The sequence below is a fragment of the Haliotis asinina genome, chromosome 3 (genome assembly GCF_037392515.1).
Source record: "Haliotis asinina isolate JCU_RB_2024 chromosome 3, JCU_Hal_asi_v2, whole genome shotgun sequence".
In the NCBI taxonomy this organism is placed as follows: domain Eukaryota; kingdom Metazoa; phylum Mollusca; class Gastropoda; order Lepetellida; family Haliotidae; genus Haliotis; species Haliotis asinina.
In genome coordinates, this window is record NC_090282.1 from 17,115,182 (window position 1) to 17,141,924 (window position 26,743).

Genomic DNA, 26,743 nt, shown 5'->3' on the forward strand with positions numbered 1-26,743 from the left:
TTCACAAGATTATGTTGAATAGGCATAGTGATGCAGTTGTTGGTGAAATAAAACATCCGTTCTTTTCAGTCCTGGCTCTGAGCCCCGAGATTCCAACAACTTGTCCTTTGTTGGTGACGAGAACATCCCCCGCTACATGAATAGTGATATCTCCTACTTCGGTGTTGGTGGCAAACAGGCAATATTCTACATAGGCAGTTCAACCCGAGTAAGTAACCAAATTCACCTTTGTGTACTAACAATGTTTGTGTGGCGATGACATCCTCAGCTGACCGTGTGCCTCAGTAGTAAAATGATCAATACCCTACACCTATTCATCACAATAGTAGATGGGGCAAGGGGTAGTCTAGTGGTTAAAGCATTTGCTCATCCTGTGAGAGTGATGGGTTCGATTCCCCACATGTACAATATGTGTTGTTTCCTGTTGTGGTATTGCTGGAACAGTGTTGGAAATTAACTTGTGTAGCTAGTACTTGTTAGTGTTACCTGGTTTGAAATAGGTAGCAAAGTCCATTACCTGGTATTGGCATATTTTTGGATTGCATAAAATGCATCATATAATCAGTTCATAGCGTGTGAAGTACCTCTACATACAGGTATTTTTCAAGTTATGAAAAAATAATACCTTGACTTGTATTAGCAGAAAACATTTTGTCGCTCTTATGCTTCAGGAAGTGAAAGCGATAATGTCATACTTCTGCACATGTGCACTGAGCTGACTGGTTGTCTGTTGCAATTATGCGAGTATTGTGATGCATAAGTGACCAAGAAAAGCTATGATCAGCCCTTTTTTAAAATCAAAATACCACTATTACAAGAATTGGTAACTTTATGAGTGAAAGTGCACAAGTGGAGATCTTTCCTTTGAAAATGATGTCTTATTGATGAATGTAAGCATATTTACTGAAAACACCAGGTAGCAAGTTGTTGCTACTGTGTGTTCTTTTTCTGGGGTATCAAAATAGGATTTTGAATATCTAATTTGCTACCTCAAAGCGTTAATTTTGAACCCTGTGGAATATTTGTAAAATCAAAATCAAGGTTAAAACTAAATCCACTCATCGCAAAAATTAGGGTGGGTTTTATACCCAGGGTGCAGACCATGTTATGTTAAGACGCACAGGATAATTGAGGATCACCTTCTTCATTGCTTTATATTGCAGAGACCAGATCATAAACATCTGAAACATACAAAGGAAACACTTTTTCTCAACAATATTGTGACAAGGTCTTATGATTATTAAACTTGCTTTTCATTTTCCCATTGTATTAGCTTGGTTAACGTACTGAAGGTAGACTGAAGCTCTGCCATCAGTCAGACATTCCAACCTCTTGGCCTGTGTTTGTGATCTGTCATTTCTCTGTGCATGATCAGCCTCATGACATATTGGTGGTTTTGTGTCCAGATGATCAGCAAACCAAAAGACTCAAGGGATGTTCATGAGCTGACAATATCCAAAGAAGAATTTGAGAAGAAGGAGAAAAACAATGAAGCAATATACAGCGGATTTATCCGGAACAGAAAGGTCAGTGGTCATACTAAAGTTCGAGATCCAGATAGGAACTGGTCTTCATCAACTTATGTATGTCATAAGAGGTGACTAGCAGGATCAGGTAGTCAGTCTTGATGACTTGGTTGACACATGTCATCGTATGTAAAATACGTAGGTTGGTGCTCATAATGTTGATCACTGGATTGTCTGCTCCAGACATGATTCCCATAACATAGCTGGAATATTGCTTAATGCGGCCCTAAACTACTGCTGACTTGTTTGACAAATGTCATCATGCCCGAGTTGTTTAGATTGAGGCTCATGATGTCAATCACTGGATTGGATTTACGTATTCATAGACTGTTGTCATACAGGTGGAAAATAGCTGATTGTTGCAGTAAGCAAGATAAAAGTGCTTAATGTTACATTTTGTACCTTGAAGATGTGCACAATGGCTCATACTGGAGCATGTGTTTCTCTTTCAGCAATGTGACAACTCTCATATCCCCGTGGAGGATGAGATCATCCGGCGACTAATCCTTGAGGAGAACAAGCGTGAGAGTTTCACAGCTGTAGTGATCCAACTCATAAACCCATCACACATTCCATACCTAAAACACAAGATGACGGAGTGGACACGCCAGTTATCGTATGTAGACTCCAAACACAACACACAGCATAACAATTTTAAACTTCAGATAGATTTCACTGAATCATTCTCAAGTATTCTTTTATTCAGTATGTATGTTTAATCTCTGAAAATTAGTACATGCAAGGTGTTAGTGTTGTGCCTTACAATGTTTTCTTTTAGATGCTAACATTATTGACATGTTATTGTGATGTTAGCATTTACACAGCATTTGCTTAATAATAGTGTTGGCATGTACACCAAAGTTTTACATCCTTTGCTATTTAAAAGTGAACAATCCTTTACAATCTGTTTTTATGTTGTTTACAGGTGTTAAAAGTGCTGCTTGTTTGCTGTATTTAGCTAACATGTCTATCCCTCTACCCACAGTCACATCTACCACTACTATCTACATGGACCAGATGGTAACGTGAATGACGAGAACCTGACAATCAAGCAGAACAACCCATTCAAAAACATAGATATTGAGGTAGGGTGATTTGGCATATTGGTTATATAGCCTGTGTGATAGTGGTACAATTTCTAGTGGTAAGGGACCCATGAAGATCTGGGTTAGAACTGGCCTTCGGTAGCCCATGCGTGTCATAAGAGGCGGATAACGGGATCGGGTGGAAAGGCTTGCTGACTTGCTTGACTCGTGTCATTGTATCTCAAACGTGTAGATTCATGCTGCTATTGTTGATCACTAGATTGTTTAGAGGTCACAAGCAACCAAAAAATCAAACATAATTAAAATACAATTATCACCAATTCATGACATATAAGATACATTGCTTCTTGTAAAAAAACAAACAATTATAAGCGTACAATCACGATTCAAAATGCAATATTTTGTACTTGGTCCTCGGGAGACCCAACCCAGGCATAGCAGGTGAGTGTCCACTCAAGTGTAACGCCGGCTTCAGATTTGCTGGTTCATTTACTAATACGCTGAAGGCTCATTGTGTGCACAGAAAAATGATCTGTTTGATGGGCATCTTAGAAGTATGGCGAGTCACAAGAAAGTAAGATTTTTTATGGGTAACAACTTCTTTTATTGTACTTGATGCGTCGTTTCAGCATTGATTCATATACCGTTGTCAAACAAAATCATATAAACTAGAAAAAGTTGATATCCATAAAGAATGTATATAGACATGTGGGGTTTTGTAAATACATGTTCACTGAATTTGTGTTCAATCCAATCTAAAATCATCTCAGTGGAGATGGTGAACTACTGCGTGGCTGGAAACTGTCATTCGTCCAAGTACAAAGCAGGACTTGAAACTGACAAAAGTTTGCACCAGAACCAGTCATCTGATGAAAATGTACATAGTTTGTTTGCAACCCACAGACATGAAAACATGTCATGTGTACAAGTATCACGCCTGCCTAATTACATGATGTGGTAGAGACAGGACTCGGGTGCACGAGTTACGAATCTGCTGCCGGAAAATGTCATATGACAGTTGTAACAATGTTTTAATCAAACATTGTACAATAAACAAAAAGTCTTTTCCCTCTGTCGCACATGCGCAGGCACCCAGGTAAGCATCCAAGCCCATATCATCATTCCCTCTGCTGTCACTGTGCTGTTTGGACATGTGCTGGAAAAGAATTGCAAACAAGAAAGTTTAACTTTACTTATGCGTACTGTGAAGATGACTGAGTCTTCCTCAACTGTACGTATGGTATATTCGTTCATTAATAGAGAAAACGGAACGTTTATTTAACCAGGAGTTGACTTGTTTGTCAGTGACTTTGTATTTGCGCTGGCTTTCCCATGGGTTACGCACATGTTGCTTTCCCATGGCGGGAAGTCGGCGCCCCTGCGCGTTGAAATATTGCTTCTAGTACCAACTAGTTTACGTAATTTTCAATATTTTCTATGTGTAGAAAAAAAATATTTGCTGCTGTGTTGGCCGTCAGCTTATGCTTTGCATGTTGGCGTGTTCTACCTGTGGGACAAACATTTCTCCACAGGACAAGCATTACAAATGCCTGTGCTGTCTGGAGAAGGTGGGCCATGAGCCCGAGGTGTGCGAATTATCTTTGGGCTTCTACCCCCGGGCCAGTAGACGAAGAGCAGTGGACTTCCTCTTCTATAAAGAGTTGCGGGAGGTGGGAGGGGAGCTGACGGAGCTTCACCCGTCTAATACTAAGAGAGTTAAGCATGATAAGGCTAAAGAAAGTAAGTCTAAATCTAGCGGCAAACCTATGCCTGCCACTACGATGCAGTCCTCTTCGTCTCCGTCTGGTTTTGATATGTCACTTATCACCCAGTTATTTCAACAGCACATGGACTCGTTGAAGTCCCTCATCCATCAATCAGTTGGAGGTCTCCGGCAGGAGTTCCTCACACACTCTGGGCGGGGGACGGAGAGTATTTTGGGGGTGGATCGCCGGGCTCTGCTCGCTCTGTTGGCCTGGAGGTGTTTGTTGATCCATTGCCTTTGACTTCTAGTCCGGACACCTTGGCTACCCAGGATAGGGAGGGTTCGCTCCCAGTCCCCCTGTCGGTCTTGTCGCAGGTTCCGTTGAGGATTCCTTGGGTTCCAGTCTCTGCGCCACCCCTCCCCATGAGAGTTGAGGACTCGGTTTCGTCCGAGCTTCCTCCTGCGTCTCGGGTGGAAGGTTCGGATGGTACTTGATCGGATGGTACTGGAAGGTGCCATCCACTGGGTCTGGATGTGGGTCCTCTTTCCGTCTTGGCCTCAGACTCTGAGATCAAGACTATGGATGTCGGGGAGGTTGAGGAGTCCGAGGGAGCTTTCCGCTTTTCCTCGACCTCAAATAGCACAGTCCACAGTCCTGACTAGCTGCCCAGACCCGACCGAGTTCCGCCTGCCGGGCGAGGCGTTTGCTTCTAGGCAACCCTTGCAGACGCAGTTCCGCCCTCTTCCTTCCGTCAAGTGGGATGTGATGGATCCCCTCCTTGCTGGTAACCCACCTGCGCTTTGCTTTACCAAAGCTTGTTCGGTGCTACCAGCTGGGGGACGATTCTCTGTTCCTAGTGCCGGTCGTGGATGAGTGTGCCTTCACTTCGGGCTTCCTTGGGTGCAGCTCTGGCTGCCAAGCAAGGGTGGTTAGTTCCACCTTTTGTCCAGTTGCCATCACCAGCAGTTCCTCTGGTTCTCTTACGACGGGGTGTGTTACCAATTCACAGTGCTCCTTTTTGACATCTCCACAGCCCCAAGTGTGTTCACCAAACTGGCTACTCTAGCCAGGTCGCAAGGAAGGCGTTGTCACCTTTACCTGGATGACTGGTCGCTCAGTGCGCTATCTCAACCAGCGAGTCTAGATTCTACTCATCCTCAAGAAGTCCGACCTGGTACCCACCCAGTGGGGTCCCTTTGGAGCGCCAGCTCTTACAGCCCTGAAGCAAGGCAGCACGGTGTCCCCAGCGCTTCTTTGGGAGACATGGGAAACATGGGTTCTGTTGGTGTTGGTGTGGAAGAGGGTCCGGTGGCTTCGACCATTTGTGGCTACTCCACCACTTTTTCCACCTTTCACAGCGTTGTCGATGGTGCTCTTCTGGGGCAGCACCCTCACACGCAGCGCTTTTTTGCTTTCATGGATCAGGTGCGACCTGATGTCAGGCGTACCAGCCCACCTTGGGATTTGTCACTCACCCATTGGATGTCCATAAGACCCTCGAGGTCTATATCAAACAAACAAAAGAGATCCGTACGGGTATCTATCTATTCTGCTGTTATGGTGGCGGGAAGGCTGGGTTGCCGACTAGTAAACAGACCCTATCTCGTTGGCTAGATTCGGTCATCTGTGCTGCTTACCAGGCTAAGGGCAAGCCTCCCCTTGAGGGGTTGAAGGCTCACTCGGTCAGGGCAGTCGCCGCTTCCAAAGCATTCGCATCAACATGGCCCATTGAAGAGATTTGCTCTGCTGCTATTTGGAGCAGACCTAGCACGTTTATCAAGCGCTACCAGCTTGATACGCACTCACATGAGCGAGCGCACTATGGCCGTACTGTTCTCTCCATTGGACAGTGTCCTGCCAGCCTGGCCGAGTGAGTCTTGGTTGATTTTCAGTTGACACTGCTGATATACTGCATATAAGTGCATGTCTCCACTGTTGACGTATCTCACAAATGAGATCTCGATCGATTTGTTGTCTTCGGTTGGGTGTTCCCCCTTACAGTACTTTCTATAGAAATCACAATGTGGACAGGCTTATGTTTGCACTTTTACAGTGCTATTTATCTCATGCTTAGCTCTGAAGTCGGTATCAGTGCAGTTCCTCCCTGTCAGTTCTCTACCCGTAATGCCTCACAGAAGATCATCGGGAGTACAGAAGTGAGAATTTTTTGTGTAAGTTAATTTTCAAAATTACTATCGCTATAATTCCGTACTGTACCAGAATTCCCTCCTCTCCAACCTCCGGTCTTAGGGAGTCTGAATTTATGCATATATGTACCCCAAGGACGATCTCTTTGAAAAAGAATTAGACAAACCTGTAGAGGTTTGGGGTAGGGCCACCCACCTCCTTGCAATTCTGTTCACTGATTTATCCAGCAGAGAGAATGATGATACGGGCTTTGATGCTTACCTGGTTGCCTGCGCATGCATGGCAGAGGGGTGATGCCACTAGGTGAGAGGCCGTAAAATGAACAAAAAAGACTTTTTGTTTATTGTACAATATTTTATTAAAATGTTGATACAACTGTCACGGGACATTTTCCGGCAGGCGAAAATGCATATATGTACCTTAAGGACGATTCTCTTCAAAGAATTGGAAACCACTACTGGTTTGTCTAAGTTTTTTTATATTGCGAGTAGATTATTTACATGTTTGTGTACACAACCAAGATTAGACTACTGCTCACGACTCATACTCTGGGCATGCATACTGTTTCATGCAAACCTATTCACTGCACATGCGTTATGGGTGCAGCGCAGCACAGCTGTTGAAACCACTTTTTCCCCCAGCGCTGGGAACTTTCGTTTGAACTCTGATTTTGCTGGGGTTTTTTTATCGAGTTTTTTTTTTCAACTTTATAGGATTAATTGGCATTTTTGATGATTTGTTTCGGTAAGTGCATACAGAAAGGTATCAGAATCTGCAATGTTGTATTTTACGTTGCATGTGGCCTTTAATCCAGACTCAATTATTTACATACCACTGCCATATACTATAATATAGCTGGATTCATTTTCAGAAGAGCTCCTTCTTAACTTATATGTAAGCATTTTTATGTCCATTAAAATCATGTGACAGTTATAGCCATATTTTCTAATAAAACATTTACAAAACATAAACATCATTTTTGTCTGTCCTCTCTTCCCCTTCCCACTCTACACCAACACCCATAATGTTAAATGATTTGTCCTCCATCTTGCAGCAGCAGATGACTTTGGTGTGGTCATTTATCTCGGATACATGTCCGATCTCCAACAGGAAAACAGTATATCCATACAAGGGATTGTGGCAACCCAGGTCGTCTTTTGGAGGTGCCCCTACCTCAGGTTTAGAGTTGTACCTCCTGCCTCCAGGGGAGTGCTTAATCTCAGTGTCAGTTTGCATGACTGCCTCTCTGCCAGTACAGCTGTGTCTAACTTGAGCCTCTTCTCTGCTGCTGTCCAACTCACCAGCAGCAGTCCACTTGGTTCCAGTGTATCCAGATGGTGCTCCCTCAGAGTCTCGGAGACTAGGTTCGGCCTTGAGCATAGGATTGGTCAAGCCAGGCACCTTGGCTCTCCTTGATCCATTGTCATCTATGGACCCTCCTTCCATGACTCTTAATGCAGAGAGCACTGTCATGGAGGAGTGGGAGGAGGAAGCCATGGATGAGGATGGGGATCAGAAACAGTCAGGGCAAGCTATTGGCTTACACACACAATAGTTTATCTCCCGGCAAAGGGTTGAAAGCTCATTTGGTTCGAGCGGTTTGCTCCTCCAAGGTGAATCCTGCTGTTCTTGTTCATTGAGGAAGATCTGTTCCATGGCTATATGGAGCCAACTGAGTATGTTCATTCGTCATCAGCTGAACAAACACTCCCATAAGTGTGCTCGGCTTGACCAGTCAGATCGATCTCCAAAGTGGACAGAGTAGTACCTTTCAAGTTGATAGAGCTTGCCCAGGCTTGGCTGGCTGTGTGATGTGGTTTGTCATAGTTTTGGCAATTCCCTCATACTTACACTTCTCCGAACCTTGGGTTGGGGTTGTTGTTGGGCTTTAATGTGGGTGTGACACCAATAGACCAATCGGCATATAGGCTGATTGACCATTTTTTATGTCTCTGCAAATGTCACTGCAAAAGGATCTGTCTGTCAGACTGAATACCACACAAGAGTTTATTGTCTTTTTGAGTCTGTCTAATGCTTGTATATATTTATATATGCTTATATGGACTTCTTCTGAAAAAGAATTGTACAAACCTGTACAGTGTGCTGATTGTTTGAAGAAAGTCCTCCTTTGGGTACAGCCACCCGCCTCCCCTCATTCTGTCTGATACATTCAGCATGAAAACTGAGGTACAATGTTGACAGCAAGAACTACCTGCTCCTGACTATAGGGGGCCCAGTGTGGCCCTGTAGTGGTGATTTCACAAGACATGAATGAGTTTTTTGTTTTGTAAATATTTTGTTGAAAAATATAGTTACACTGTCACAGGATTTTAAAATTCTTAAAATTATATTATAATGTCAAGCTGTCAATGGTAAATGTCATGGTAAAGGAGGAGTGAATGAGTGTTTTGAATTCAGGTGAGTCTGTACACAAGAGGTGGGCCCCAGCCCAAGGTGGTGAATCTGCGAGATATTGATGACGACATGCAGTCCATGTTCCTACACACAGCTTCAAGCAGTTTTGAGTTCAAGGCTCTCGTAGATGGGACAAATATTGTGGAAGGTGTCCTCCGATACCATCCTTTTCTGTATGATAGAGAGACCTTCCCCTCAGAGGCTTATGATCCACGAAGTAAGATATTTGGAATAATTACAGTTTTGTTTACATACAAGTAAACCAAGGTGTGAGATGTCTCCAGATGTGATAAACTGTTTATCTTTCCTTTCCTTCGTTCAGCATGGCTGATATAGTTAACAAACTTCAAGCAAAAAACACCAGAAACAATTCATCCAAAAATAATTTTATTGCATCATATGATTTAACAGGTCTAACAGGTGGTAAGATTCACTAGTTAAAAACCTGCTGCTGTATTGATATGCTTATATTTTAAGTATTCATTAAGCACTTTCTAAAATTTGTGATGTAAATGCAAAAGTAACCAACATATTTGGAATATTATCAAACAAATCTGTTTTCAGTTTGTATGTTGTTATGTGGGTATCATTAATTACGTTGATAAATTTGATAAGGTTTCCAATTTTCTGAGCCAAAACAGACTACCTATGCAAATCACAAGTTTGCACAGTTTTTGATCAAGGAGGTTCCATGTCTTAACACTGCTGATGGTATGCTTCTGTCAGCTGATATACAGGGTTATATTAGTGCTGTTCCCTAAATGTTCTATAGTGGACCCTGAACCAGAAGATGATCATGACTACGCCATCAATGACAGGCCAGCTAGGGGAAGAAGACCGATATTTGAGTGCTACTGGAATGGACGACTTATCCCATACACCCTAATTGAGGAGTAAGTTGATCCCTTGTGATCTGGGTTTGAGCAGCCTGTGCTTGTCATGAGAGAAAACTAACAGTGTTGCATACTCTTCATGGAGTCGGGAATAGAAGTTGAATGTAGACTGATCTACTTTGAAATCAAAATAATATAGTGGACATTATTTATTATTTCTAATTCATGATATTCATGATGTATGATAGTTTCTGCCTACCTGTGAATATTCTTCCATGTTGGTACCACTGATGTCAAGGCAGTTAATCTGATATAGGAAGATATTCAAGCTGTGAGATGGGCACTGATGATTCCACATCAATGCAATCAAATTTGAACTTAATACACAGGGCTATCATTACATTTTGAACCGAGCATACATCGATCGGAAATTGTCTCATGAGCTTTCATTATTTTCAAACATAGTTTCCTTGCAGTTCAAAACACTAATTCCATATCATTTCCAGGCCAGATATTCCTCATTTCCTGTTTTGCAGATTGTTAACTTTAGGTTGAAATCAGTTTTTTGGTCAATGTTTTTTACTCAAATTTATATGGTACTTTGTAGGGGTCAGATGTGGCCTGTATGGCTGATGGGCCAGATGCTTCTGTCTGCATCTTGCAACATGGCTAGTGTGAGCTGGACCTTTGTCTGATGTCCCCTTGTAAATTCTGTTCATGTAATTTGACAGATGTTTCAATGCATGTTGTATTCGTCAACAGTTTTGAGTGGTGCTCCCCTCCCAAGAAACCCAAGGCCATTCCATCAGATTGTTACAACAGGTAGGTGAAACTTTAGCATTCTCTACACAGATTCGCTCTGTGCAATTTTACAATATCAAACTAATGAACAGTGGTTCACAACATGTCAGAATATACTGAGATGTAATGTTGAATATTGAGGAAAAAGAAATAGTGGCTGCTTTGTGTCTTTCTCCTCCCACAGACAGGAGGGAGATAACACTATGTCAAGCCATTTTTCTAATTGCAGTGGCTTTCATTACAACAACAATAATGTTGGTGTTATCTTTTCATACATATGGAAGAAAGGAACCTCTGTAGCTTAACAAGAGGTGCAGTTGCACATTTCAGTGTACAAGGATTCAGGTTATTATAGATTTGTTTATGTTCAGTTGCTGTTCTGATCCATGATGACAGCAGTATCTTCCTTTTTATGACGCTATGCAGACCTGTGACTGCAGCAATAAAGTGTGTATGCGTGTGTCTGGGAGGCACAAGAATTGCAGTCAGTGTAAATAAGGTTAATGCACATGTATATGGTTTTCTCTGTTTGTGACCCAACAGACCTTGTTTTGAAACTGTAGTAGCTGGAGTAATTCTTTAGGGTGTTACACTGACAGTTCTTCCATATCTTTTCTATCCATGTACTCAGAGTATCAGGTGTCCTCTGGACCAATGACAGCTTCCAGGTAAGCACCAACAAGCTCACCTTCCTGGATTTGGAGATGAAACTGCGAGACAAGTCTACCAGCTTCAGCCGGATACACAGCGGCCATGTGAGTACAGCTTCTACAGCATAGACATGACCCCTAGCCAGCAAGAGAGTCATCTGTACTTAAATGTTCATACAGGAAAGCAAATTTATTGAAGATCAATAAGATCAAAATTAGGTTGATTCAGACTACTTCATCAGTGAGACAATCTGTGCCTGCAGTTACGGCAGCTATAAGATGTTCTAATGTTGATGATCAACCACCTCTGTCATCAAGGACAAGAACAGTGTAGCCTGGCTGCTTCAAGAAGATGAAGACAATGATTCATCATTCATGACCACTTAGACCTCATTCAGTCCATGTTGCAGAACATTGTCCCAGGTGTTTTCATTAAGCAACTTATAATGCAGATGATCACTATGTTGGATCAACTGGGGAAATAGATGCACGCCAGAACCCATTGATTTCACACAACGTTCATGAAAGCACCAAAAGTGAATCTCCGTCACGCTTGCAAACATGACATTCACAGACAGCAGACTGCCGAGACAGAAAGGCCCAGATTGTTATACCTGGCAATTTCAAGATGTACCTCTTGTGGTGGAAAGAGAGATTAAATATTGTGGAGGAAACAATTTACAAGAGCAGGGATTTGATATGCACCTCAGCATAGATGCATCACTACATGAATGAGAAGCACATCTTGACACCGAAGTGATTTTAGGGAAGTGGTCAAAAGAAGAACAACACCTTTACATGAGTCAGCTGGTGTTGAGAGCAGTGATGAATGCCTTATAACACTGTCGCCAACAGAGTAGATACTCCACCCACAGGCATTCCAGCTCAACATTGAGGTAATAGTATCTCTCCTCATACTCGTCACAAGGTTCAACAAGTAACTGTAGGCATTTTTCTCACCAGTACCAGATCCTCAAGTCTGGGCAACAGACACAGTGAGAAGAATGTTATCATGGCAAGGACGAAATGCATACGCCTTCCCGCCTCCTGTTCTACTACCTCATGTATGATTCCGACTCACCCTATCCATGGCAGTTCGGATGTCAGACATATGTGATGAATTTTGGACAAACTAGGTTTCACTCAGGAGACCATGCTGCGGTTTGGGCCTCTTGTGGCACAACAAGTAACTGATCCACAGTTCGATAAGTTGAAAGTCTCACCCTTTATCATGTTGACTTGGCCATAACCTGCACTCTTGCGCACCATCTAGACCAGACCAGCATGAGTGATTAAGACTGTACAGGTAACGATTATGCCTGTATGTTAAGGGGCCGCAACTTATTTATGATAACGATCTTACCATGATCTATGGGTTGTTTACAGAAAATTAGTAAGAAGAAGATACTAGTATATCTAAAATTCACATGAATCTACAAGATTCACTTGTCTTAGAGAAGCATGACAAGACATGGAGTTGACAGCAGAAGTTGGAAGAACAGGATCCATGGAAGGGAAATACAAGACGATATGCATAGCTTCGGAATCCATGAAGTAGCCTTTCGTTTCTGTCAGATTCTGAAAGCACAATAAGCATGAGTCAGGATATGGAAAAACATGTAATTCTTTAAATAAAATTGATATATAATACGTATCCTGACTCTGGCGTCAGGCCCTCCCAACCTCCCTACATCAGACACTTTGAGTTTCCTAGTAAACCCAGGTGCAAGGGCTTATTCGGGGAAATGTGACAAGCATGGCAAGTCACTGTTTTGGCAGGAAAAGGGAGGCAATTTGTGGGTGCGCAAACTTTTACATCCACTTTACAGGAACTACAAGAAAATACAGTGTTCCACTGTCATTGGCATAGAAGGAGACAAGCATAATAAACATGAATCAGGATGCGTATAAATATATCAATTTGACTGAAAATATTACATTTTATCAATTTAACAAACAACTGCTTTCAGTGAAGTTTTTGTTCTAATTTTTCTAATTTATTAATTCTTCTCCTTAAAATCCTAATGAGTTTTAATTAATTGGTCCTTCCTTTGTCATGTTAATGGTTAGTTTACCAAATCATAAAGTTCTGATTGTTGATTGGAACACTGACCCTTTGAAGTTCCGCTCAGTGAGGATAAGTTGTTGTAATATATCCAGGAAAAGAGAACATCTATCGAGAAGGAGTTTGTGTCGTGGCTAAAGGAGTGTCATGACAAGCATGACAAACAGATCCTCTTCAGCAATTTCCGGGGAACCATCACCAGGACAGACCTCCCCAAACACAAGCAGTCCCCATGGGCAGTGTATGACCAGGTGGAGTGGGATGGGAGACTCTACAAGAAGGGATCACTGGTGAGTCAGTTGTGTGAGTCAGCTGCAGTCTTCTGCAGTCTTTTGTGGTGGGTATGGAGTTGGGGACTCTACAAGAAGGGATCTGGTGTGTCAGCTGCAGTCTTCTGTAGTGGGGGTTGGGGATGGGAGACCCTACAAGAAAGGATCTCTGGTGAGTCAGTTGCATGAGTCAGCTGCAGTCGTCTGTAGTGGGGATGAGGGTGGCAGGCTCTACAAGAAGGGATCTCTGGTGAGGAAGCTGTAGTCGTCTGTAGTGGAGGACTTTACATGAAGGGATCTCTGGTGAGTGAGCTGCTGTCTTCTTTGGTGGGGACTTTACCCTGGTAGTGAAGTTGGGAATGGGAGACTTTACAAGAAAGGATCTCTGGTGAGAAGAAGTGAGAAGTTGGAGGAAGTTGTTGAACACAATGTTGTTGGTTACAGGTGAAGATCATGCGCACGTTGCCACCCATGATGGGAACGATCAAGTGTTTCATGTTGTACGGAGACCATGATGGAGAAGTATACTCCACTGGGGGTGACCTCGAGATCATACAGGTAGGAATCACATATTGATCAACAACTACATCATTAACAAATTGCAAAGGCATATTTTGCTTAAATAACTTGGACATAACAATAAGATTACAATATGGTAATGTGTGGTAACACAACGTGTGAATGATGTCATTTGTGATACCACAAATATAGAGCAGCAAGATAGTAACTATCTTCAGGTTTTGATTTTGTGTTTTTGTAACAAAGCATTAAAGTGTTACCTCAGATTATTTAACTTTCAGGAACCCAGAGCACTCTATGATGACACGAAGATCGTACCTCTGTCTCGCCTTGACCGTACAGCCTCCCACCATGTGGTCAAGAAGTTTATTGAAGATGAAGAGGCCAAGTAAGGCAACCGATTCTAATAATGTACCGAAGAAATGCAACAACACACTCCATTGCTGAAGCAATACATAGGGAGCCAGCACTGTTGGTTAGAATTACACGTAGCCTCACAAACTGCTTCTTGATACTTGATGTTGGGTTTGATGGACTGACCCTTCGTTGTTGCAGACTACCCGACAGCTTGATTGTCAGTTGGCCAGAAGGAAATGAAGTGAAACAGAATGGCCGTCGCCCTGCAGGAGAGACTGTTGGTAAGAATGGACTTTGTTGCACTTCTGAACATTTTGCATGAATATTTTTTGTATCATATTACCCACTGTGCAATGCATGTGTTAATGGTGTAGTTGGTTGTCTGCAGGTGATGTAAGGATACAGGTTATTGTCACACTTGTACAATGTAGAGTTGATGGTACAAATGATTGCATGTGATCTGAAGCTTGACATTCTTGTCACACCTGTACTATGTAGAGTTGATCCTCTGCAGGTGATGTAAAGGTGGAGATATGTAACAAGAGGGGTGAAATGATTAGCAAGCTACCCGGGACAGCTGCCACATCCAAGAAGCTGCTGGTTGAGCTCAAGATCATCTGGCATTGTAAGTGACACTCGAACTTACCACTGTTCCTAGTGAACATGGCTTCTTAAGTACTTGTTCTGAATTCTGTACTTGTTCTGAATTGTTGTTGGCAAGTCAAAAGCTCAAAATGTACCTTTGCACACCTAGAAAACACTGACTGCATAGCTAGTAGGCAGTGACCTTCAGTTGACTTCCAGTTGGAAGTTTTGTCACTGATGTGTGTTTTGTTGTTGATGTTGCAGCTCCAGATGGTGATGAGGTTATTGTGTCTCACATCAGTCAGCATGGCAAGAACTGGCCATACTGGTTCAGGAAAATGGGTATGTGCATCTCATGTTTATGCAATTGGGTGTGATGGAGACACATCCTGCCACATCCATCTGTAACATTTCGTAGAAGTCCCTCTACACACGGAGACATGTAGTCAACATCCATCATGGAGATGTTCAGAAAGTAAAGTTCAGTCTGTGACATGTTGCAGAGAATGTGAAGAATCTTGGTCCCCACACACTACAACTGCAGACAGTCCTTAATGAGAGTGGAGCCACAATATTTGCAGGGAGGGAGCTTCCTTCGTACAAGATCCGCTTTACTGTCACAGGTAGATACTCATTATGAAATCATACATTATAAGATAGGGGAGCCTGTGTCCACCTACTAACATTGAGTCTGGTCTGGATACAGACTATTTTCACTTTTCTGTATGGGTAACGTTTATCTCTTATGACTTGTTGGTATTTGCAATACGCAGCTTCATTTTGTTGGTGTCCTTGAACTTACTCATACAGAAACTGGACCTTGTTTTCACCCAAGAGTGAAAGCATTAATTGTTTGACTTAAGTCTGGAGTCATTTCATACAACCAATGAACTACAGCTTGGTGAGTTACCTGTTCATACTTGTAGAGGCAGAACCAGAGAGGTTCACAGTAGGCCTGCTGGATGGCCCGTTTAAGGTGGGCGTGCCCTTCCAGATACCACTAGAGTTCCAGGACAAGTACAACCACCCAGCCAAGCCTCCCTCCAAACTCAAGCCAGACTTCACAGCTGCGTAAGTTCACTAATCCAAAATGTTTGAGGAGTTTTAAGGGAATGACTTATAAAGAGCAGTTACCATGAACTTTGAATCATCCTATGACTGTGACTCACTCAAATGCATACGGAAACAAAATTGCAAATACACAGATGTTAGAGGGAATATAGAGGTGTTGTCAGGCTGCATGTGATAATGTTTACAGAGGCCTTGAGTTGTCCTACAGTGATGCTCACATAAAGGGAAACAGCATCATCATCCGTGGTGTGGAGGCCAGGGGTACCGTTGCAACCAGTGCAGGCAAGGTAAGGGGGTAGACTGATACCAACAATGAACATGTCTCATGTCAAACCTTCTCATGCCATATGGTAGATTTGCAGCTACTAGGGCTTGTCTCTATGGGTATTATCAGAGCCATGTTTACAGATAAGACTTTTTCCCTTTGTATTCAGGGTAGCCATAAAGTTACACCACACATGTTGGAGTGTCACCCCTTAGGATCTGGGTTAGAATTGGTCTTCAGCAACCCATCAGGTTAATAGGCTCTCTGACTTGGTCACATGTAATTGTATCCCAGTCATGTAGATTGATGCTCATGCTGTTGATCACTGGATTTCTAGTCCAGACTGGACTGGCTACAGACCACTGCCACCTAGCTAGAATATTGCTGAGTATTGCATTAAACAGCAAACAAACTCTGAGTGTCTAGGTGTAGCATTTGTGTAATGGCAGATGTAGATATTATTTATGCATGTATTTCAGAACTTCAGTCTGACAGTGAAGATCCCCGGACTGGAGGAAGATTCGCAGTCTTTAAAGATCCGACTGTTGCCAGGTATGGCTTCTGACATTTACACTCCTGGCATCTCCCAGTTGTCTCGTACTCACAGTCTAGTCGATGGAGCACTAGAAGCTTGGTGGTTCAGTGCCAGGCTGCACAAATGTTAAAGGATGATAGTTGTTGTTACCCTGCCTCAGGCTGGGATTAATGTGATGATACCAGAGTTGGTCAGCTAAGAGTCAGTAGACTGTGTAAGTGAATATCCCCTATGAAACTGCCACATTGTACCTCCATGGCTGGCATGGCATACATACATTCGTCCTGACAGTACAAGCAGCTTATCACTTATCCACTCATACATGCATGTACATTGCTTAATAACTGCATTAATCTTGTTATTAAACCCATTTCATGTACTTCACATCTTCCTGTGACCTATCTTCCAGGTCTCCCTAGCTCACTGGTTGTCACACCTGAGGATATGGTTGAGATTGAGAATGGCAACCCAGTGTCCTTCAATGTCATGGTCCAAGATGTCGCCAATAATGTCACATCAGAAGGGAAACAGATCATAACATGCAAGGCAAGTCTACACTAATTGTTTTATTGAGCAATGGTTCATCTGGTACAGCTCAAGAAATCAAGATGTGTCTAAGATAGTTCCAACCTCAGCTATTAGAATAGGGTTGTTGAGTGCATGCATCCAATACTCTGACCCTGGTATGCCCATTGGCTTCATTTCATAAAGGTGATTGTAAGTCAATGTTTTAACATTTGTGCATTGGTAAAGAATAGGGGTTAAAGTTAACCTTAGTAAAGATCGCTGCATGAGAGGAGCCCCTGATGGACTCCTCATTCGTGCTGGATCTTCTCTGATCTGTCCTGACATGCTGTGTGATACTACCCTGAGTATGTTAGCTCTTAGCACTTAGTCTTGGTATCATTCCATACTCATACTCATTGTAATGTACATAGCTAGGCTGTGCCATGAATTGTTGCCAATCATGGCAGCAGTTTGTAGGACCCAGACTGAATAATTAGTTTTTGACATGACTTCACTATGGCTGCCAACCGGTAGCTCCCTCATTGATGTATGCTATAAACAAATCCCCAAACACAAGCGTTTGAATCAAATATGGTCCTTGGGCTCCATTCTCAAATCAACCTTTTCTAAGGTTAACTGTAACTCCGATTTTTTAACAATGCCCTGAGGTTACCTTAGACTTAGTAACCTTAGTGCAGTGTTAAAGAATGGGAGTTAAGGTTGACCTTATTGCAGTGTTAAAGAATGGGAGTTAAGGTTGACCTTATTGCAGTGTTAAAGAATGGGAGTTAAGGTTGACCTTATTGCAGTGTTAAAGAATGGGAGTTAAGGTTGACCTTAGTGCAGTGGTAAAGAATGGGAGTTAAGGTTGACCTTATTGCAGTGTTAAAGAATGGGAGTTAAGGTTGACCTTAGTGCAGTGGTAAAGAATGGGAGTTAAGGTTGACCTTAGTGCAGTGGTAAAGAATGGGAGTTAAGGTTGACCTTAGTGCAGTTTTAAAGAATGGGAGTTAAGGTTGACCTTAGTGCAGTGTTAAAGAATGGGAGTTAAGGTTGACCTTAGTGCAGTATTAAAGAATGGGAGTTAAGGTTGACCTTAGTGCAGTATTAAAGAATGGGAGTTAAGGTTGACCTTAGTGCAGTGTTAAAGAATGGGAGTTACGGTTGACCTTAGTGCAGTGTTAAAGAATGGGAGTTCAGGTTGACCTTATTGCAGTGGTAAAGAATGGGAGTTAAGGTTGACCTTAGTGCAGTGTTAAAGAATGGGAGTTAAGGTTGACCTTAGTGCAGTGTTAAAGAATGGGAGTTCAGGTTGACCTTATTGCAGTGGTAAAGAATGGGAGTTAAGGTTGACCTTATTGCAGTGTTAAAGAATGGGAGTTAAGGTTGACCTTAGTGCAGTGGTAAAGAATGGGAGTTAAGGTTGACCTTATTGCAGTTGTAAAGAATGGGAGTTAGGTTGACCTTAGTGCAGTGGTAAAGAATGGGAGTTAGGTTGACCTTAGTGCAGTGGTAAAGAATGGGAGTTAAGGTTGACCTTAGTGCAGTGGTAAAGAATGGGAGTTCAGGTTGACCTTAGTGCAGTGGTAAAGAATGGGAGTTAGGTTGACCTTAGTGCAGTGGTAAAGAATGGGAGTTAAGGTTGACCTTAGTGCAGTGTTAAAGAATGGGAGTTCAGGTTGACCTTAGTGCAGTGGTAAAGAATGGGAGTTAGGTTGACCTTATTGCAGTGGTAAAGAATGGGAGTTAGGTTGACCTTATTGCAGTGTTAAAGAATGGGAGTTAAGGTTGACCTTAGTGCAGTGGTAAAGAATGGGAGTTAGGTTGACCTTAGTGCAGTGGTAAAGAATGGGAGTTAAGGTTGACCTTAGTGCAGTGGTAAAGAATGGGAGTTAAGGTTGACCTTAGTGCAGTTTTAAAGAATGGGAGTTAAGTTTGACCTTAGTGCAGTGTTAAAGAATGGGAGTTAAGGTTGACCTTAGTAATAGTTGCTTTGTTAAAGGAGCTCCTGGTGTGTTTTAACCTTATTATTCACTATTGTGGACAATATTTCATTTCACCCAAACTGAACGAATATTGAATCAGTTGCATCACTGCATGTTCCAACATGTTGTTTAAAGTGCCTATTAAGCACCCAAAAAGTTGTTTTTACCTCAGAGGGTAAATGACCTCAGCACATATAACTTACAGATGACTACCAAGTTTTAGGGTGTACCCATACTTGCTGTTTGTGGTATATGTTTGTATAGGTCCTCAGTGACCTCATTTAACCCTATCTCACTATGAGTTAATGTTGACAGTTTTCTGGTGCAACTGGCCTGCCAACATACACGGCTGACTGCAGTAACAGCAGCAGCTGCACCCTGACTGGCGACCCCCTTACTTTGAAGAAGCTCCTCAAGGAGCAGGTTATCACAGCCAAGATAGACATTCAGGTGAGACAGACATATTTAGTGCAGTGATAGTGATGGTAAATATTTATTTGTATTGAACTGTTGCTGAAGTCATTTGTGTATTTTCCAGGGAATGAAGAATGTTCCAACAGTTGAGAGGAAAATCCTTGTGAAGCCAAGTTTTCGTGTGACTAGTTTCAACTTGACCTATGGTTCTGAGGTCAACAGCAAAGGAACCAGGGTCGTCATACCTAGCTCAGGGGAGATAACTGGTATTGCCGGACAGCCAATTAAAGATATCTGTGAGTGAAGGAATTAAAATTGTACTGTCAGTGTTGCTATTCTCCTTATCCTGTTTACATGCTACTTCTTCACCAATTTTATCTCTCGTCACTGAGGAACCACTTATTTATTATGTAGTGGTGTTGGGAGGCATCTGATGATCTACATTTGAAATATTGTCCCCTCCCCTACTGGCTGTCATACTTTTGATAGTCCCTTCACATGTCCATATTTCATGAGCTTCTACAAGGGACTGTCACATGTAATGGTGACCCTCTTCTAATGACTTCACTTTTTCAGCCTTATTGTATATGTATCTGTAATAAATCAAACTCCTTGGGTGACTGTGAGAGTAGGTTTAGTTTCACTCTGTTTTAGCAACATTCCAGCACTCTCATGACAAGTGACCCCAGAAGTTAACTTTGCACATTGTATCCATCAGGGTAATCAAAACCCAGGACTTCGGTGTGATGAGCAAACACTGAACCACAAGGCTACCCCACCGCCTTAGACTTATTGACAGAGATTGCAAAGATTTTCCATGAAATCAATGCAAATCAATTGATCAAGAGGTTCGTGTAAATCCAGGAGGAGAAAATATTTAGAGTGTTTGGCTTGTCAATGTCAAGTACCCACATCTGTTTCTTGACTATCAAATTTCAGAATTTCACTGTACTTCTTTAGAGACTTGTTGTGGCCTGTAGACTCCCAGCTGATTTTCAGCTGAAATCACTTTCTCCTGTTGCCATCCTTGTATTGATTACTTCTTTAGTATTTATGAATAATTATTTATACATTCATCACCAACACTCATTTACTGACAGTTATGGATGGCAAATATTATTGTTCATTGCTCAGAAGGTAACACATCGATTATGATAGGTATTTGTCTGATTGCTAGCATGTGTTGCTGTGTCTCTATAACCATTCCGGCACAATGGGGTAGCCAAGTGGTGAAAGTGTTCACTCATCACGCCAGAGACCTGGGTTTGATTCCACCACATGGGTAGAATGTGTGGAATCCATTTCTGATGTCCACTGCTGCGATATTGCAGGAGTATTTCTAAAAGCAATATAAAACCATTCTCACTCACTCATTAGCAGTTCTACGTGGCTGCCAGTGTTCATATTGACCATGTGTGTTTATGCTGTATCTCCAGGTTTCAAGCTGTTCGATGAGGGGGGACGGGAATGTGCGCTTGATGACCAGCTTGCAAGTAAGATCAAGGTCAGTATCTGATGGCAGTAGGTTTGGACCAGCTGTCAGGGGGATAGTCTGTATGAGTTCAGCAGCTGCTTAGTATGAGTGGTAGGATATGCAGTTTACCATGGTAAATACAGGTGACTGATGTAATACCACTGGTACATGTGACAAATGTGAGTCATTGATATTGTCAATAATGAACCCAAGGTTAAAGAAGCCATAAGTGAACATCAAGAGCTGAGTGAGATTAGTTTTACACCGCACTCAGCAATATTCCAACTGTATGGTGGTGTCTGTAAATAACTAAGTCTGGACCAGACAATCCAGTGCTCAATGGCATGAGCATGAATCTGCACGGTTTGGAACTAATGACAAACCTAACCACCTGACCCCCTTAGTCACCTCTTACGACAAGAGTAATCGCCTTTTGTGACAAGCATGGGTTGGTGAAGACCTATCTACCCAGGATGTTCATGGGTCTCAAGCAGAGCTACATATGACATTGTCTAACAAGGAGCTTGATAATGGTCTATCATCAAGCATTTTGCTGACATTATCAAGTGGCCCGCTCATTTCTGATAACATGTGGGCATTGTAATGATAATTCTATCCATTTTAGCTATGATTTATTAGAGAAAAGGGTCTGAGCAACTGAGGTGTAAGGCCATATGATTATAAGTGAGATGTCAGGTCAGTGATATACAGTGTGTTGGGTGACAGGTCAACTGATTGTATGGATGCCACCTCTCTCAGGTCAATGATTATGAGTGTGTGCTGTGTGACAGGTCATCTGATTATATGGGTGCTACCTCTCCAAGGACAGTGATTATGAGTGTTTGCTGTCTCTAAGGTCATCTGATTTTATGGGTGCTACCTCAAAGACTATGAGTGTGTGTTGTGTGACAGGTCAACTGGGTACCAAAGGTGTCAAAGGAGATGATACTACAGGGGAGGCTACCAGACATCAAGATCCCCAACTCTGTCAGTGAGTCCAAATATTGTCATGTCAACCTACTGCAGGGACCTGGAGTAGAGTTCACCTTCACTGTCAGGTCAGTTTTCATTCAGTTCCTGTTCTTGTGATTTGTCAACACTGTCAGCTAAATAAGTTTGTTTGAATGTGTTTCTTTGTCATGATCATTCAAGGACTGTATAGAATGATGCTATGTACAAGTGGTTTGTCTAGTCAAGTCATGTAGCTGGCAGTATCTAGTCTATGTTAAGGTAACAACAGTCTACATAGTCATGTTGATGTTACAGGTGTGTACCAGGACCCCACTCACTATTACCCATGTGAGGGTAATAGTTGTCTGTATAGACATGTTGATGTTACAGGTGTGTACCAGGACCCCACTCACTATTACCCATGTGAGGGTAATAGGTGTCTGTATAGACATGTTGATGTTACAGGTGTGTACCAGGACCCCACTCACTATTACCCATGTGAGGGTAATAGTTGTCTATATAGACATGTTGATGTTACAGGTGTGTACCATGACCCCACTCACTATTACCCATGTGAGGGTAATAGTTGTCTGTATAGACATGTTGATGTTACAGGTGTGTACCATGACCCCACTCACTATTACCCATGTGAGGGTAATAGTTGTCTATATAGACATGTTGATGTTACAGGTGTGTACCAGGACCCCACTCACTATTACCCATGTGAGGGTAATAGTTGTCTGTATAGACATGTTGATGTTACAGGTGTGTACCAGGACCCCACTCACTATTACCCATGTGAGGGTAATAGTTGTCTATATAGACATGTTGATGTTACAGGTGTGTACCAGGACCCAACTCACTATTACCCATGTGAGGGTAATAGTTGTCTGTATAGACATGTTGATGTTACAGGTGTGTACCATGACCCCACTCACTATTACCCATGTGAGGGTAATAGTTGTCTGTATAGACATGTTGATGTTACAGGTGTGTACCATGACCCCACTCACTATTACCCATGTGAGGGTAATAGTTGTCTGTATAGACATGTTGATGTTACAGGTGTGTACCAGGACCCCACTCACTATTACCCATGTGAGGGTAATAGTTGTCTGTATAGACATGTTGATGTTACAGGTGTGTACCAGGACCCCACTCACTATTACCCATGTGAGGGTAATAGGTGTCTGTATAGACATGTTGATGTTACAGGTGTGTACCAGGACCCCACTCACTATTACCCATGTGAGGGTAATAGTTGTCTATATAGACATGTTGATGTTACAGGTGTGTACCATGACCCCACTCACTATTACCCATGTGAGGGTAATAGTTGTCTGTATAGACATGTTGATGTTACAGGTGTGTACCATGACCCCACTCACTATTACCCATGTGAGGGTAATAGTTGTCTATATAGACATGTTGATGTTACAGGTGTGTACCAGGACCCCACTCACTATTACCCATGTGAGGGTAATAGTTGTCTGTATAGACATGTTGATGTTACAGGTGTGTACCAGGACCCCACTCACTATTACCCATGTGAGGGTAATAGTTGTCTATATAGACATGTTGATGTTACAGGTGTGTACCATGACCCAACTCACTATTACCCATGTGAGGGTAATAGTTGTCTGTATAGACATGTTGATGTTACAGGTGTGTACCATGACCCCACTCACTATTACCCATGTGAGGGTAATAGTTGTCTGTATAGACATGTTGATGTTACAGGTGTGTACCATGACCCCACTCACTATTACCCATGTGAGGGTAATAGTTGTCTGTATAGACATGTTGATGTTACAGGTGTGTACCAGGACCCCACTCACTATTACCCATGTGAGGGTAATAGTTGTCTGTATAGACATGTTGATGTTACAGGTGTGTACCAGGACCCCACTCACTATTACCCATGTGAGGGTAATAGTTGTCTGTATAGATATGTTGATGTTACAGGTGTGTACCAGGACCCCACTCACTATTACCCATGTGAGGGTAATAGTTGTCTATATAGACATGTTGATGTTGCAGGCGTGTGCCAGGACCCCAAACACAGCTCATGTGTGTGTGAGGTTAATACCTCTACATAGACATGTTGATATTGCAGGTGTGTACCAGGACCCCCCTCACAGCTCAAGTGTGTGTGTAAGGGTACCAAAGCTCTCCAGGTCGGTCAAGAGTTGGATGAACCTATCTTGATTACTATCAAAGACAAGCATGGAAACACTATCAATGATGTGAGTAGCGAGATTGGCTTAGGCTGGTATTTGTAGGCTCTGTCACTGTTCTTACTTATTTTGGGTTCAGTTGGATGTCAGGAGCAGGCTGTAAAATGTCATGTGATGTCTTCAATGGTGAAATTAACTATTTTGTGTCCTTTCTTGTCACTCCCTGTTTTTGAGAAGTAGGTCAATCAAGAATCCTCTTTTGCTAAATGATTTTAATTCTAGTATTGTTTAGTGCAGCAGATGGAGTATTTAGACTGTTTTAATGGCTGAAGACATGAATCTTATCGATGCTAACTTCTGTTTCATGTGAATCACAGGCATTTACTATTTCCTGAAAAACACATTTACATTTTAACTTGTTACTTAGATAAGCATTTACTGCAAGATGAAAATATGCATGATTCTGAAATGCATGATTAATATACAAAGAGAACAAGTTGATGATGAAACCACAAGGGTTAACAGGTGAGACTTTAGTCCGAGGACAATAATCATTATGTTGTGTAAATATGTCACCTAAAGGGTTAAGAAGGAGCCTGGAAATGTTGTTTTGAACAATAAGGAAGCTGCTTTTAGTTCTGTGTTTTCTAGTTTTAGATTATAATCTGCATGCAGTTCAATGAAGGTTTGTTTAAACTATGATACACTGTTTCAGCTGCCCCCATCCACAGCTCGTGAGATCAAGGTTACTGGATCACTGTTGAACTCTGACAGTGTCCGAGTGTCAAAACAGGAGGTAGGTGTATAGAAAGACAATCTATCGTGTATATCTATTTACCCATTCAGTTGAAGCATCTATTGTGAGCTGAACAAGGAACTATAATGTACACACTTTTCACATTTTATGTCTCAGATATCTCAAATGTAGCATCATCTACCTTTGATGGGTTTATATATGTTGATGTTGATTTAAATGTTGATTTAATGCAACCATAGTTCATTTACTTTAAGAAACTATTATTGCAGGTCACTCATCAAAACCTCTGATTGTTCTAATTCTAAGGGTAATTAATCAATAAATTATTCATATCCAAATATATCATTGTCTATGTTACAGGCTAGATTTATATATGTATAACCTGTTATATATAGTTGTATCCAACAGTTTACTGTTTTTATGTTCCAGAAAAACTTTGTAGTTTATGGAGTAAAGTTTGACAAAGCAGGGGTGGGAACACAGGAGCTGGAAGTCACCTGGAACAGCCTCAAGGACTATGTGCGTCTCGAGGTCGCTGCTGGGCCCCCATCCCAGCTGGAGCTGGTTGGCTGGAAGCTGGAGCAGGTCAGTGTCACCACAACATGTACTTGTCCATCTATCCTTGGTGAGATTAGGCCTCAAAGACCCTACCAACGTTTTGAGACATTGGTACTCAAACACTTCCAGATCAATTATGGAAATGTTATAACCTTCTAAGAGATAATTTTTGACACTTGAAAATAATGTATGTTAGGTGAATCGGGGTTTTAATGCTATGCTTACGATTATTTCGCTCTTTTGACAACGTGCTTGTGTGTATATGTGTGGCCGATTGCACTAGCCAAGCTGGTTTTATAGTGACACATTATACTGACTGCAAGCCAGCTAGTCTTTGTTGTACCTATAAATACTGAGCACCAGGCAGGGACAAATACCATATTTTAACATCTTTTGTTATGTGGAGGCAGGGGATGGAACCAGCAACCTTCCTCTTTCCAGACAGACGCTCTAATCACAACACCAACAGAGGGTGTTTTGTAAATATTGAAAATATCATGAAGTCTTCTTGTCTGATATCATTATTTCTTTCAGTTGGTGTCATGTCACTGTTGTATTGCAGGCTGTTGCTGTGTACAATGAGAACAAGCTGCCCCATCCTCTCAAAATCCAGCTTTTGGATGAGGCAGGGAATCCATCAAAAACTGCAGATGTGAAAATACAGATTGCTAAGGATCCTAAAATAAAGGTAAAAGACTTGCTGACTGATGTGGTTATGATGCATTTACTGTTTTACAAGTATTAGATGAGCCACAGCCTGACAAGTGACACCAATTTGCATACATGGGAACGCCCTCCAGAACATTCCATTTGAAACAAGAGGGAAAACTCTAGCAACCAAGCGTATTTGTCCAGATTACATGCCCTGCCTGCTTGTCACAAACATGTTCACTGCGCTGATTTATCTAATGCTTGTCAAGCAGTATTTGTATACACATGTATACATGTATATAATACACAGATCATTGTCTGATGCATGTTGATGCTGAATGAGTCATATCACATAAAAGTCATGGTGCTTCAGTTAGGTGTTACAGCTTTTCAATCTTTATTGTATTTACCTTCATACTTACCTGATGAGTCCTGATGAGGTATACTGTTTATCTTAAAACTGATCATAGTTTTTGCT

The 26,743-nt window shown here is 42.0% G+C and overlaps 1 protein-coding gene across 1 annotated transcript in view; it reads left to right on the plus strand.

The window, feature by feature from the left end:
- LOC137277573 (structural maintenance of chromosomes flexible hinge domain-containing protein 1-like) overlaps positions 1-26,743 on the plus strand; it is a 59,187-nt gene that overhangs the window by 4,651 nt on the left and 27,793 nt on the right. Inside the window, exons 6-32 of the mRNA XM_067809367.1 lie at positions 70-208; positions 1,407-1,526; positions 1,979-2,142; positions 2,512-2,611; positions 8,845-9,058; positions 9,614-9,734; positions 10,437-10,496; positions 11,107-11,230; positions 13,286-13,480; positions 13,904-14,017; positions 14,260-14,366; positions 14,534-14,616; positions 14,850-14,960; positions 15,185-15,262; positions 15,424-15,543; positions 15,847-15,991; positions 16,179-16,278; positions 16,736-16,808; positions 17,201-17,337; positions 19,599-19,733; positions 19,822-19,993; positions 21,134-21,201; positions 22,084-22,229; positions 24,239-24,368; positions 25,015-25,095; positions 25,486-25,641; positions 26,177-26,302. Of these exons, the coding sequence (XP_067665468.1) occupies positions 70-208; positions 1,407-1,526; positions 1,979-2,142; positions 2,512-2,611; positions 8,845-9,058; positions 9,614-9,734; positions 10,437-10,496; positions 11,107-11,230; positions 13,286-13,480; positions 13,904-14,017; positions 14,260-14,366; positions 14,534-14,616; positions 14,850-14,960; positions 15,185-15,262; positions 15,424-15,543; positions 15,847-15,991; positions 16,179-16,278; positions 16,736-16,808; positions 17,201-17,337; positions 19,599-19,733; positions 19,822-19,993; positions 21,134-21,201; positions 22,084-22,229; positions 24,239-24,368; positions 25,015-25,095; positions 25,486-25,641; positions 26,177-26,302 (3,319 nt within the window). The remainder of the gene's footprint in view (positions 1-69; positions 209-1,406; positions 1,527-1,978; positions 2,143-2,511; positions 2,612-8,844; positions 9,059-9,613; positions 9,735-10,436; positions 10,497-11,106; positions 11,231-13,285; positions 13,481-13,903; positions 14,018-14,259; positions 14,367-14,533; positions 14,617-14,849; positions 14,961-15,184; positions 15,263-15,423; positions 15,544-15,846; positions 15,992-16,178; positions 16,279-16,735; positions 16,809-17,200; positions 17,338-19,598; positions 19,734-19,821; positions 19,994-21,133; positions 21,202-22,083; positions 22,230-24,238; positions 24,369-25,014; positions 25,096-25,485; positions 25,642-26,176; positions 26,303-26,743) is intronic.